The sequence below is a fragment of the Glandiceps talaboti genome, chromosome 10 (assembly GCF_964340395.1).
Source record: "Glandiceps talaboti chromosome 10, keGlaTala1.1, whole genome shotgun sequence".
NCBI classification, from domain to species: Eukaryota; Metazoa; Hemichordata; class Enteropneusta; family Spengelidae; genus Glandiceps; species Glandiceps talaboti.
Genome location: NC_135558.1, coordinates 3,359,064 through 3,374,861, shown reverse-complemented (window position 1 = coordinate 3,374,861; position 15,798 = coordinate 3,359,064). Strand labels below are relative to the sequence as shown.

At 35.7% G+C, this 15,798-nt stretch overlaps 1 protein-coding gene across 1 annotated transcript; it reads right to left on the bottom strand.

The window, feature by feature from the left end:
• Positions 1-4,589: 4,589 nt before the first annotated feature.
• Positions 4,590-13,865, bottom strand: LOC144441450 (WD repeat-containing protein 31-like). Its single transcript, XM_078131024.1, has 8 exons — positions 13,794-13,865; positions 13,139-13,213; positions 9,872-10,016; positions 8,613-8,781; positions 7,998-8,139; positions 7,036-7,198; positions 5,723-5,792; positions 4,590-4,707 (listed from the first exon to the last, which is right to left on the bottom strand). The coding sequence occupies exons 1-8, from the start codon at positions 13,863-13,865 to the stop codon at positions 4,611-4,613; spliced, it is 933 nt and encodes a 310-aa protein (XP_077987150.1). The 3' UTR covers positions 4,590-4,610.
• Positions 13,866-15,798: the final 1,933 nt, after the last annotated feature.

Below are 15,798 nucleotides of genomic sequence, written 5' to 3'. Positions count from 1 at the left end.
AAAAAGAAAATCTATTACGTAAAATGAAATTTAAATGTAACAAGGACAACGTGCGGGATGGAGCAGCTTTGGTTGTGACTGAAATTTATCCTGTCACCAACATTTATCATTGACTAAGTATTACTGATTATTTGTTTGTATATTAAATCATAGACCCTACACATTAAATCTCACCCTTGTGACATAAATACTAAAACCATTGAGCAAATATTATGTCATATAAATGCAAAAATCTGTTATTATGTGAGAAAGTTTATTTCGGTTACAAAAATATTCAAAAATCAAAATCTCAGTACAAGTATAAAGTATCATGGAGTGATGTATAATCAGTGAATGTATTGTAACCCTAAATTTCTTGAGAAAAAGACAACTAATAAGCTGCCTTAATTTCCTTGTTATCGATTACCTAATCATTTATGGCATTCACTGATTAGCCTGGTAGTTTTGATATATTTTTCCTTGTTTTTGACTTTAGTTGTTATTTGTGTATAGTGGGAATGTTAGCCATACAGTGGTTTTCAGTTGTGAATGTTAGCAATACAGTGGTTTTTAGTTGTGAATGTTTGCAATACAGTGGTTTTCAGTTGTGAATGTTTGCAATACAGTGGTTTTCAGTTGTGAATGTTTGCCATACAGTGGTTTTCTTTGTGAATGTTTGCAATACAGTGGTTTTCTTTGTGAATGTTTGCCATACAGTGGTTTTCTTTGTGAATGTTTGCCATACAGTGGTTTTCTTTGTGAATGTTAGCCATACAGTGGTTTTCAGTTGTGAATGTTTACAATACAGTGGTTTTCAGTTGTGAATGTTAGCCATACAGTGGTTTTCAGTTGTGAATGTTTGCAATACAGTGTTTTTCAGTTGTGAATGTTTGCAATACAGTGGTTTTCAGTTGTGAATGTTTGCAATACAGTGGTTTTCTTTGTGAATGTTTGCAATACAGTGGTTTTCAGTTGTGAATGTTTGCAATACAGTGGTTTTCTTTGTGAATGTTTACAATACAGTGGTTTTCAGTTGTGAATGTTAGCCATACAGTGGTTTTCAGTTGTGAATGTTTGCAATACAGTGGTTTTCAGTCGTGAATGTTTGCCATACAGTGGTTTTCAGTTGTGAATGTTTGCAATACAGTGGTTTTCAGTTGGGAATGTTTGCCATACAGTGGTTTCAGTTGTGAATGTTTGCCATACAGTGGTTTTCAGTCGTGAATGTTTGCAATGTAGCAATACAGGAGGCTTTCTATGTCCCTAATCCCGCCATGGCCAGTGTCTTTTACATGGCCTTTACCTGAAAACTTTTGATATGACACACCAATCACTTTGTGACAAGATATACAACATTGGATTTATTTATAATGTGGTTTGTTTTTATTTCTATAAGTTGACAAGTTCACAAAATTAAAAGTAAGCCATGATTTGTACTCAAGTCCATATCCATCTCCTTCTTTTCTTTGTCTGAGAATGACTAATAGCCATCAATATTTTGTTGCTAAGCTACAAGATGACAAACACCATACAAAGCTCTGTTGCTAAGCTACATGTTGACAAACACCATACAAAACACTGTTGCTAGGCTACATGTTGACAAACACCATGCAAAGTGGTGTTGCTAAGCTACATGTTGACAAACACCATACAAAGTCTTGTTACCAAGCTACAAGTTGACAAACCTATCAAACCCTTGTTGCTAAGCTACAAGATGATAAATACGACACAAAGTGCTGTTGCTAGGCCACATTTTGACAAACACCATGCAAAGTGATGTTGCTAAGCTACAAGTTGACAAACACATCAAAGCGTAGTAGTTGCTAAGCAACAAGTCACAAGTTGACAAACACATCAATGCCTTGTTGCTAAGCTACAAATTGACAAACACTATACCGTACATCAAATGGAAATATCATGTTGGAGAATTTATTAAAGTATGGTGTACCAGCAGACAAGATATGTGTATTAAAATGACTTCTGTTTATAACATTAATTTAGATAAAGGATAAAGTGTACATCTCACAATCAGAAATACGTAATCTAACAATCAACCAATTTATACATATATAAATAACTTTATGTGTTGAAAAATATCTACATACCAATCCCATTGCACAGAAAATGATATTCATAACTGATGAAAACAAAAGGTACTTTTCAAATTATACAAATTATAAACAATTAGATTTTATAATGTCATCAGTAATATATACAAAGCAAAGTTTTTAATAATTCATATAACCATATTATTCATTGTTTATTTATCCATTCATAAGTTATGGAGAAAATTCATTTATGCTGTTATGATTTATTGTGTACAGTGAGACTAAGAATGGACAAAGGTTATGCCTTCAATCCTGTTTGTTTGTTTGTTTGTTTGTTTGTTTGTTTGTTTGTTAGAATCTCAACATGTTGAATTTAGTTGAGCATTTGCAGAAAGATTGCCAATGAGGCAAGGACAAATTGATCAGATTTTGGTGAAGTTTTGAATCCATATAGTATCTCCAATTAGTGAAGCCATGGAATTAGGAGCAGCACTGAGCCATTGAAGCTCAAACCATTGATTGAGGGCACCTTTCTTATTTTTTTGTTTTGTATGTATAAGTTTATTCACCCAGGTTTCTACCATTGCAAGGGAGGGGTGTCTGGGTGAGAGCCCAACCTCCCCCTTTTTTAATAATTGAGCTTCAATCTGTCTTGGTTGACGTTCTTCATCAGAATGATCATCAATCAAGACAGATGGAAAGCTTGTAACTGTCTGTGTGTCATAACCTATATAAATCATTTGATCTACCATGATAATAATTATATAAATAACAATGTTGATTTTATATAGTGCTTTCCCACTCTGTGCTCAAAGCATCTTATGATTATTGCCCCTGGTGCGGATCTATAGTGGCACAATGGCCCTTTATACTTCCTCAACTCCCTGGGGAGCATACAATCCATTGCAGCCTTTATAAGCGCACATGATTAAAGCATTCACATCGCAGATTCTATGCTCCCATGTCCCCAATTGTACAGCTGGGTTGACTGAGGCACAGTCATGATTCAACTCTTGCCCAAGGACTTCAGCCACTCAGAAACAAACAGCAGCGATGGGACTCATTGAAGCTGATGAACAGTTTGGGAACAACGGTTGTCATATTTCTAAAAATTAAGATATCTACAATACTGTACATGTATCAATATTCAACAACAATTTATACACATCAATATTACATACATAACAATTCAAATAAAATAAATTAAAACCTTCATAGAGTTAATCTTTAGTTTGTGTAATATCTTATAAATTACATCTAATGACCACAGCACCTTAACAATTAGACACACATTGATAAATATCTTGTCAGCTACATAACACTGGGTTTTAATTTATAATCAGTAGTTATCTTTCTGTGTTTAATTTGGACGGCAATGAAAATGTGACTTAGATAAAATGTTGTGTGTTCAATGGAATGAATAGATAGTAAAATACAACCACTGGTGGCACCCTTCTAGTAACAGTGTAGACTCTCTCCCCATTCACTGGCTTCAATACATCGTCATTGTTTAACTTTGATAGGTCACTGTATCTATGAGTTCAGTAAATGTCTCTGTAATCCACTTTTATGATGTACTGCAAATTCTCAGTACCTGCAATACCATTTTACATCATGCAATAGGGTCAAGGTCTGCTCATTCTAGCTTGCACTGTATAAGTAATGCATAACTTTCATGAGCAGCATCAATTGAATAGCGCCCTCTAGCGGTCAACAGAACCACCCAGTTTGTATTCCCTATGCAAAGGAGGATTGGAAGTCAATGTACAAACCAAGAAACAGAATGAATCGTTATTTTCACAACCCACATACATAAGTAGTAAAATTGTATTAATCTAGTCTGAATAAAGAAATATCAAATAATAATTTCACTGCACTTCTTAACCTAAAATGGCAAAGTAACTGCTATATGTCTCATGTCATCTTAGACTAGATAGTATTTAATATTTCAAGGCATGATTTCTGCATGTGTTTAGAAAACATATCATTAAGTTTTTATCTGTGGCAGTAAAGCAAAGTCGAAAGTGCTTATGTATGACAACCTTTTGTAATTGAATTGAACTACCTGGCTTAAAATCTCCCAAGCTTAATTCATTTGATCTACCAAGCTAACAAATATCTTTGGTCAAGTTTAGGTAGGTTTGAGAGGAAGGTTATGGCGGAATTCAAGTTTATATAAATATATACATCTGTTCTTTTCACAAACCTAATTTTTTTCTTTTCTTTGCATCCTTGCTGTCAACAAGTATGTCAAGTTCTTCTTCTGTGTGATGAAAACACAAAATCTTGCCATTGTATGTGGCAACTGCTTTTCCTGAACTGTACACCTTTTTACTAACAATGTAATTCAGGGCTCCTGAGTAAGTACTAGGGTGAATAGAAAACAAATAGTGCCAGCAGTATGCAAATTTAGGTTACTATGGGAAACTAGTCCATGCCATGTGACATGATTTAAGCCAATCACTAAAGGGTATAAGAATTGGTTATAGCCAGTCTAGAGACCAGTGTATTTTGGCAGATGTCATATTTGGTATATTCTTGATGACCAATGTACAATTCTCATAGCCTGGGTACTTAGATATTTCAGTATTTTTTTTTCTCTCTCAAAGTACAGCCACCAGCTTGACTAGCCAGCAATGACATCACATGCACACCAGTGTTAAAACTAGCGCAACAAATGCTGAAAATAAAGGAAGAGAAAAGTTTGTAAGTAAGCCAATCGTTGTGGAAAATATTATGAAGTATGAAATGATAGAAGGTATTTGGAAAAAAAGACAAAATATATTCAATAAGTACATTCCATCCCCCCCACCCACCCCCACCCCCACCCACTGCAAGGTTTTCTCACATTCCATAATTTCCAAAGTTGATGCAATACTTCTGCTAAGTTCATACACAATCTTGATATTTTGTGAGACATTTGACCTTAGGCGAGAACAAAATGACCCCATTGGTGTAATAAAATAATGTCCTCATATTGGCATACATCATAAAAACGAGTGCACTGTGATGTTATATTATTTCAAACTCAGAGAACTGTGCTGAATCTAATATACATGTAACGCACGAGACATTTTCTGGCTCAATTACTGACAGCTTAATGAGATTGCAATGTCTTGTATATAATAATTAGACTCTAAGTGATGATCGCACAATGTCACACAACCTCAACAAGCGAACTTTGTTTGTTTAGGGGGAGGGGGTCTGGAGTCAGTGTGATTGCTTAACTTCATTTTCGCACTACTAACCAAGTTTCCAAAACTTTCACAACTTCAATGATAACAGCTTCTGTATTTACTAGCGAGATGGTGATAAAGATTTACTTCTAATGTGAGATACAGTGCTGAGCTTACAGTACTGAGGTATTTTGTTGTGTTTACCATCATCTCAGTATACTGGTTCATAAGGTTGGGACTTTACAGTGTTTACAATCATATTTTTACATTGCATCGATCATAGTGGTACTGATGTGACCACTACAATTTTTATCATGGTTTACATCATACTGTATATTAATGTGTGATGTCGCACTTGTGAATGTCCGTTTAGGGGGAGGGGTTTTTGTCCAAGACGAACAATGTTAGGTTATTGAGCTTGTGTGACATTGTGCAATCACCCCTAAGTAACATTGAACAAATGTTGTTATTTGTTAGGAAATGATAAAGGCATGATTGAATGTTGATATGTATTCTCACCTGCCATCCTCATATGCAGTTAATGAATTTAAAGGACCAGCGCCATCAAGTGCCAAGTTGCTCAAACATTCTACAAGGAGGATGGACAAAGGACAGGTGTCAAGAATTTATCATGCAAATTAATTTATTACAATCATTGCCCAGTGAAATGGTGCACAAAATTTACAAGAAGGAGAATGGATGTTTGACAAGTGTCAAAAGTTTATCATGCAAATGAAATCTATCATCAAATCATCTTGTGTCAAGCAGCTCAAACATTCTACAAAGAGAATGGATGTTTGACAGGTGCTAAGAGCTTATCATGCAAATCAATCTCTATCATCAAATCATCTTGTCAAGCAGCTTAAACATTCTACAAAGAGAATGGATGTTGGACAGGTGCTAAGAGCTTATCATGCAAATGAATCTCTCTCATCAAATCATCTTCTGTCAAGTAGCTTTTCCACTTTCCACTGAGAATGTTGTGGAAAATGCATGATGTGAGACATGTATTCATTAGTATTTAATGATTATAAAATCCTTTGCAAGGCTGCTAAGATATTGTAAAAGGAGGGTAATGAAGGAAATATGACTGTGCGCTGGGAATTTATCAATACAAATCACATCATTCTGAATTATATAATTGTTATTTATTCATTCTTCCCTTGTTGATATTTTGTCTGTGTGTAAGTTGATTCAGTTAGTTAGTTATTTGTATGTTTGTTCATTCATTCATTCATTCATGTCATATATATCCATAAAGACATCATGTTTGTTTTATAGTGTAACAGTTTAATGTGTCATTGTGATGCATTGCATTAGTTACAACTGGAAAGTTTTTTCAAAACATTTAGTTATGTACAATAACTTGCTCATAATATCGTACACTGTGAACAGTACTGCACAATGTGCCCTCTAGTGAAAGCCAAATTTTGTTGTTGCGAGTCAAAATGATAAAAACTGACATTTCTTGTGAGTCATCACATAGGAAGAGATAAGGGAACACCAAATTTTGGTGCGTCACTAGAAATTGTGCGTGTCAGTGGTGCATCAGATTGGCTTAGAGGGCACACTGGTACTGCATCACCTGTCACAGTGTGGGTACCATATTTTTTGTAGCTGTGTACACAATATTATCAAATCATATTGATTTGTGGGTCCACATCCAAAAATCAATAGTAAGGCAGTGTTGCTGCTGAACCAATGAAAGTACCTGACATCGAAAGATTGAAAAGAGGTACATTTGGACACAGTGTGACTAACGTTATTCTTCTTACCTTGTGTATCTTGTTGTGATATTTGGACACAGAGTGACTAAACGTTGTTCTTCTTACCTTGTGTATCTTGTCGCCATATCTTGACTGTACAGTCATGTGATGATGTAGCAATTAATGGACCAGTAATGGATGGTAGTGATGGTACAAATATACAACAAGCTGTTGTCTGTGAATGTCCTCTGTATTCACAAACCGCTCTGTTCTGTCTCAGATCCCATAGCTGTCAATCACAAATAAACCACACCCCTTATATTATTCTCAAAGAACTCCTTTGTCTCACATCCCTAACTATGAATCAAAACAAAACCACACCCCTTACTTTTGTTACAATGAACTATTTTGCCTTGTATCTCATAACTGTCAATAAAAAACAAACCACACCCTTTCATAGCTGTCATTTAAAAATAAACCACACCCCTTACTTTACTCAGAACTACTTTGTCTCATGTCTTAGCTGTCAAGCGAATGTAAATTCTCATAATAATCCACTGTCTAAGTCACAGTTATGGAACAATGGTGCAAAACCCACTTGAAAATTTCAAACAATCTCTAGAATTAAAACTATCAATAAATTCAATGCTAACTATCTGATGTTATCACTGTAGTTATGTATAACATCTCAATGACTAAAGGTCACTGGGTTTAACTTCAGCTCATTTTAGAACTCAAATAAAATAAAGTAAACTATAACATCAGAGGAAAGAGCCATGCATGCACTAGGTTGATACAACTGGTTTCTTACCTTAAATTTAATTCACCATTATCCCTAATACTTGGATTACTATGTTAATTCTAGTCTAGGATTAAACAGTGTGAAACAGCACTGACCTTAAAGGATATGTGCTTTACTAAGACCAAGACCAACCTGGGTTTTCTAGCGTAATGCCTCCAGTGAAATATCACTAACTTAGCAGAACACAAGATTTTAAAGTGGTGTTGGACAGCGCCCTCTATAACAACACATGCAATTTCTTGACATTTATCAATATGAGAGTACAGTGTCAGGACTGGTTACTTACTGTGGCTTCACAACCCTGTCCTCCAAAACCATTACTTGAAGTTACACAGTAATAGCCATCACAACTCACATCACAACAAGTCTGTATGTATTGTTTCTTTTGAAAGACATGCGACTCTCGTAGGGTTCGACTGTCCCATATACTAAAGGGTAAATCAAATAATATATTACTGTCAATCAAAAACAAACAACATATCCTGCTTTATTCACCCAAAATACAATCAATAACTGTTTTTTCTCTAATCTCGTACACTTGGCAATCAATGTTACATTAGTCAAAACACGACACTGACACAGTAATAATATGACCATGGACAATGTCATAATGTTTGCTCCTTAGTAATAGGAGCATTCTCCATGATTACAGTACTCTATGATATGGTCATAATAAACAGTGCCATCTACCATAGATTGAACAAGATTGGCAAATGTGTTCAGCTTATCAAATTGCATTGTGTGTATTGGTTACATTTCTAATTGATGTGCCACCCAAATAGGTTTCTAGTACAAAAAATCCCAAAACATGCATCCCTTTTTGGCCAAAAAGGGGTAGATTTTTGAGCTTTGGTAGCACATCTCTGTCTGATAACTACACATTGAACATCACTCATCTTACCGTAAACATTTATCTTCACTAGTCTGTGCTATAGCATCTTGATTTGGCAACCATTTGACACAAGTTACTAAGTTTCTTGATATGTGGTTTTGTAATATACAACTACCAGTTTCAATGTCCCATACTTTGATGTAGTTATCTCTTGAGCCTGTACATAACTGGTTATTTTCTGCAAGAAATGAAACCCAAAACAGTTCATATTGACTGTTCATGATTGTATACTCTCTATACAAGATATGAGAAAATATAAAATAAAAATGAGTGTTTGTGGCTGGTTTCCACTCTAGGTTTTTATAAGCCAGAGTACACATTGGCAAGATTGATTTGATTTATTTGCCTTGTAATGTGTTTTTATGTGCATATTGTTAGTTTTGTTTGGTTGGCATGTTTGTGTTTTTGGTATTTTTGTCTTTTTCTTGAGTTTTTCATTTTTTTAGGCGCCTGTAAATGGGACTTGCTCCCATTGGTCTTCCATTAAATAAATAAATCAATTAAATAAATAAAACAAAATAGGCAGACCTAAAGCTGGTAAAATAACTAATAAAGTGTGTAAGATATGATGTGCCATTAAGCCTAATCAGTTTTCACTTCCATGAGTTTTGGCTGAGAGGGCAGCATGACATGCATTTTACAGACTACTGCTAAAAGTACAGCATTAAAGCATGGAACTATGTCAGCTGACTAGGTAACTGTCATATGATGGTGCTATGTCACCTGACTACAATAACTGTTTGTGGTTGGTATTCACTCTAGGTCTTTGTAACTGTAAGACAAAGTAGACATTGACCTAAAGCTGACTACTATAGACTATGAAACACCACATCATTCAGTATCAGTTTTCTCTTCAGTGAGTATTGGCAGAGAGGGTGGCACAACACATTGCATTTTACACACCAATTCTACTTGTGCTAAGTTAGATAATGGAGCCATCTTATCTCAAGGGTGAGATACAAGATACAAGAAGAAGGGGATTGAAGGGGTTTCAGTCTAGCAAACTGATACCGGAAGAACTTTTTAAATAGCAACATTTGGATCATTCTATTAGAGCTCCATGTTACTTGTAATACTGACACTGAAGTAGGACTTGAGAGATGAAGTAAACATACTAAATTGAGATATTAAAATCATACTATCTTAGAAAACCTACTAAGTCTCAATACCAAAACACAAATTGATGAACAAATGACATAAGAGTGAAGTCTATACATTTCTAGTAACAAGTGGGTGAAAACTATCTCTAAAATACTTAAAATACCAACCTGTATTCAATGTTAATCCTGTCACAACTAATTCATGACCTTGATATTGTCTGACTGGTTGGTCTGATGATCCATATCCCCACATACATACTGATTTATCTCTGGAGGCACTGAACACAGCATTTAACTTACTGCTATGTACTACCTGTAAACAACACATACATACTGATTTATCTCTGGAGGCACTGAACACAGCATTTAATTTACTGCTATGTACTACCTGTAAACAACACATACATACTGATTTATCTCTGGAGGCACTGAACACAGCATTTAACTTACTGCTATGTACTACCTGTAAACAACACATACATACTGATTTATCTCTGGAGGCACTGAACACAGCATTTAATTTACTGCTATGTACTACCTGTAAACAACACATACATACTGATTTATCTCTGGAGGCACTGAACACAGCATTTAATTTACTGCTATGTACTACCTGTAAACAACACATACATACTGATTTATCTCTGGAGGCACTGAACACAGCATTTAATTTACTGCTATGTACTACCTGTAAACAACACATACATACTGATTTATCTCTGGAGGCACTGAACACAGCATTTAACTTACTGCTATGTACTACCTGTAAACAACACATACATACTGATTTATCTCTGGAGGCACTGAACACAGCATTTAATTTACTGCTATGTACTACCTGTAAACAACACATACATACTGATTTATCTCTGGAGGCACTGAACACAGCATTTAATTTACTGCTATGTACTACCTGTAAACAACACATACATACTGATTTATCTCTGGAGGCACTGAACACAGCATTTAACTTACTGCTATGTACTACCTGTAAACAACACATACATACTGATTTATCTCTGGAGGCACTGAACACAGCATTTAATTTACTGCTATGTACTACCTGTAAACAACACATACATACTGATTTATCTCTGGAGGCACTGAACACAGCATTTAACTTACTGCTATGTACTACCTGTAAACAACACATACATACTGATTTATCTCTGGAGGCACTGAACACAGCATTTAATTTACTGCTATGTACTACCTGTAAACAACACATACATACTGATTTATCTCTGGAGGCACTGAATACAGCATTTAACTTACTGCTATGTACTACCTGTAAACAACACATACATACTGATTTATCTCTGGAGGCACTGAACACAGCATTTAATTTACTGCTATGTACTACCTGTAAACAACACATACATACTGATTTATCTCTGGAGGCACTGAACACAGCATTTAATTTACTGCTATGTACTACCTGTAAACAACACATACATACTGATTTATCTCTGGAGGCACTGAACACAGCATTTAATTTACTGCTATGTACTACCTGTAAACAACACATACATACTGATTTATCTCTGGAGGCACTGAACACAGCATTTAACTTACTGCTATGTACTACCTGTAAACAACACATACATACTGATTTATCTCTGGAGGCACTGAACACAGCATTTAATTTACTGCTATGTACTACCTGTAAACAACACATACATACTGATTTATCTCTGGAGGCACTGAACACAGCATTTAATTTACTGCTATGTACTACCTGTAAACAACACATACATACTGATTTATCTCTGGAGGCACTGAACACAGCATTTAACTTACTGCTATGTACTACCTGTAAACAACACATACATACTGATTTATCTCTGGAGGCACTGAACACAGCATTTAATTTACTGCTATGTACTACCTGTAAACAACACATACATACTGATTTATCTCTGGAGGCACTGAACACAGCATTTAATTTACTGCTATGTACTACCTGTAAACAACACATACATACTGATTTATCTCTGGAGGCACTGAACACAGCATTTAATTTACTGCTATGTACTACCTGTAAACAACACATACATACTGATTTATCTCTGGAGGCACTGAACACAGCATTTAACTTACTGCTATGTACTACCTGTAAACAACACATACATACTGATTTATCTCTGGAGGCACTGAACACAGCATTTAATTTACTGCTATGTACTACCTGTAAACAACACATACATACTGATTTATCTCTGGAGGCACTGAACACAGCATTTAATTTACTGCTATGTACTACCTGTAAACAACACATACATACTGATTTATCTCTGGAGGCACTGAACACAGCATTTAATTTACTGCTATGTACTACCTGTAAACAACACATACATACTGATTTATCTCTGGAGGCACTGAACACAGCATTTAATTTACTGCTATGTACTACCTGTAAACAACACATACATACTGATTTATCTCTGGAGGCACTGAACACAGCATTTAACTTACTGCTATGTACTACCTGTAAACAACACATACATACTGATTTATCTCTGGAGGCACTGAACACAGCATTTAACTTACTGCTATGTACTACCTGTAAACAACACATACATACTGATTTATCTCTGGAGGCACTGAACACAGCATTTAACTTACTGCTATGTACTACCTGTAAACAACACATACATACTGATTTATCTCTGGAGGCACTGAACACAGCATTTAATTTACTGCTATGTACTACCTGTAAACAACACATACATACTGATTTATCTCTGGAGGCACTGAACACAGCATTTAATTTACTGCTATGTACTACCTGTAAACAACACATACATACTGATTTATCTCTGGAGGCACTGCTGCCATTTCTGCATAGTGACTCTTGCCTTACAACTTGTGTCATCATGTGAAAATGACACTCATGGTGATACGAACAAACCATGAATTATCAATATATTATTTCTGCTGACTCCCATGTTGCATTGGCCCACAGCAAAGACGCCCAATAAAGGGCCATTACCGGTAGGTGCAAGATCAATTTGATATTTCTCTGGAATCACAAGGACATTTGTAATTGTCGGTGATGCAACATAATGAAACCCATACTCTATGGAAATGCTATTATTTCCAGGAGTGGCATCCCCTTTAATGTTATTGATCATATACAGCACAAGACACTAGTCCCTTCACCATCACATGACCTATCAGTCCATGTGAGACCATAGGTAACTAGTAATTGCCATCTTGGATTCGCCATATTGAATTACCATGGAAACCAAATGTGTATATTCCCACAATCCTTTACGGTAATTTTGTGTAGTTGGTTGTCTCAGCCAATGAGAGTGTGAGATGTGATTACTAGTTACCTGCGTATGCATGCAATGTACGCAGGGACCAGTGAACACTTAGACTGAGAGTTTTTGTTTAATTTTCACAAACATGAATTTTTTATTTAATTCTTACCTTAGTAATATCTCTACTATGACCTGTCCATTTGTACTGCAGTTGTCCATTCTTCCAGTCATACTGTACAAGAGTCTATGTAGGAAGTCAACAAAGCATGTAATTATATTCAGTCCCATTCTGCTACTATGCCCTCTAGTGGCAGCAAATGAACAAGGTTAGCTGTTTCATAAATGTTTTAATACATATTTGCAGTTGTGTAAAATTGGTTAAAAACAATTTTCAGAGAGATAATTATATCATTGAAATAATCTACTAAACTCTCTCAAATTATTTGAAAAAAAAGTGTAGATCAAAGAGAAAACATTGGTTTGTTCCTTTGCTTGAACCCAGAGTGTAACTCTGTTTATGTAAAGTCAAGACATACAGTGTACACCTTGGGGGCACTGTATACCAGAGCTAGTTTAGTGTCAATGGTATCATAGCTATTACTGGTTGTAACATGTAATTATACATATTTCATATTAAAGCTGCTCTTTTCATATGCTGTGACCAAATCAACTGTTTTCCATAAATGATTTTTCTCCAAGATTGCAAAAAAAGCCTACTATTGCTCATCTCACAGGATATAGACAGACTATACACACTTTTTACAGAGTTTGTTTAATTTGTAGCAGAATGAACCATAATCAAATGAAGTATGCTGGACACTGACCGTATCTGCACTTCCTGATATACAGATTCCAGGGCCTACTTTATCTACTGTATTCACATGATCAGAATGCATTGGAGTAGAGACATCAGTGGTAGCAGTAGACGTTACACATCTGAAATGAAATGGTGCATTCATTAATATGACAGAACACCATGACACAAAACTGCAAGTGTGGTGTACTCTGGGTATTTGCACGAGTGCTTGCAGTGTTCTGATCCAAGTCAGGGGTAATAATTGTAAACCGTTTATAACACGGCATGGGAAAGCGCTATATAAGAACCCAACATTATTATTCATTATTATTATTATTCTATGTGGCCATCTTTTCACAACTGTAGTGAGTGAAAGTGCATCAGGAACATTGCAAGCATGAGTTCAAATACCCCTGTGTACACACACTGGTTACTATTACATATGTTTATCTCAAACAACAAAATTCCGTAAAAATAACACTATGTGATCACACACTTTCCTGTAAGTGTAAAATGAACGATCATGTCCTCATTTGCATATCATTAGCCTGCAGGTACATGTATGCAATACTATTTTTGGTATTGCTCTACAGTGTAAACAGTAGTATGTGTGTGCCTGGTGCAAGTAATCTCTGGTACATATGTAATAATTGGTATTACTGTGTGCTGGTAAATAAACATGCAAAATTAACGTCAGTTTATACATGTGTGTGTGTGTGCGTGTGTGTGTGTGCGTGTGTGCATGCATGCGTGCGTGCATGTGTGCCTTTATAGTTTTAACCAGCTCAAAAACAGAAGAAAAACACCACCTCAAAATCAAATCTAACGCTACAAGTATTGCAGCTAACGAACATTAATCTTGTTAACGAAAATTTGACCAGAAATAATTATAGTGGGCAACTGTCGTTATTACAATACGTCAAAGAGGCATTCATAATCCTTCTCTCATAATACATCCATGCTAATAGGGGTGACATCAATAGTTCAATGTAGGATAAAAACTAAATTCTTTATACTTGGGGGGGGGGGGGGGGGGGGGTTGAGCCATTTTAGTTTTTTCATCCTACAAAAAAAAATTACTTTTATTTTGAATGGATCTCTTTTGTACCCCTAAACAATGCAATTATTTCTATTTAAAAAAATGGAAGTGAAGGGGGTGGAGGTCTAACTAAAAGAATTTAGTTTTTTATCCTACATTGAACTATACCATGTTCCAGAGGTGGGAAGAACCATGGATGTATTATTTTCGGGAGAAGGACGAATCGAGTTCTGCAATCCGTCTGTTAGCAGGACTAGCCGTCGACATACTGTATATTTTCAATCCAACTATATTATTCTAATTTGCTCATATAAGACCAAGGCAACTAACACATCAATGGACGTGAAGACAGAAATTGTCGTTTCTATGGAAACCGTCACACATCCAAATCCAGTTCACGATGAAAAGACCTGACCGCTGTCGCATCGGCGTCGCTGTACAAATCTGTCTTTACTTCACAATAACAGCATTTTTTCATATTAGCTAGAGATATTGGAACTTACCCGTACTGAGGTGTTCTCTTAGTCTTACTGTGTCGTTTACCCATATCCCAAATCACATACAACGTGAAATTCAATCAAAATATCCCTCTTAAAGTATCCCGCCAGCGGGATAGACGCGAAGATGACACCGTGTGAACTCTATGTCAAAGGTTATCAGAAGGAACCATTTACTACCTAGGGAGTTCAGCATAAATTGTTTGAAAATCAAGTATACGCCCACGGCCACTTCGGCGGAAAATAAAATAAAAGGGTTCTTCTGTTAGTACCCATAGCTAGACACTCCACCAACGATGGAGGATATATGGTTGTACGTCATCATGATCATATTTATAATTTCGACTAAATTATTAATTTTCACAATTAATGTAACAATTATTACAGCTATAGTTCATAGTTGAAGCTGTTTTATGGTGTACGTCTTGGAGTGTATAAAATTGACTTGGACTTTGTTACTAAAAGTGGCAATATGGTTGACAAATGGACATTTATTT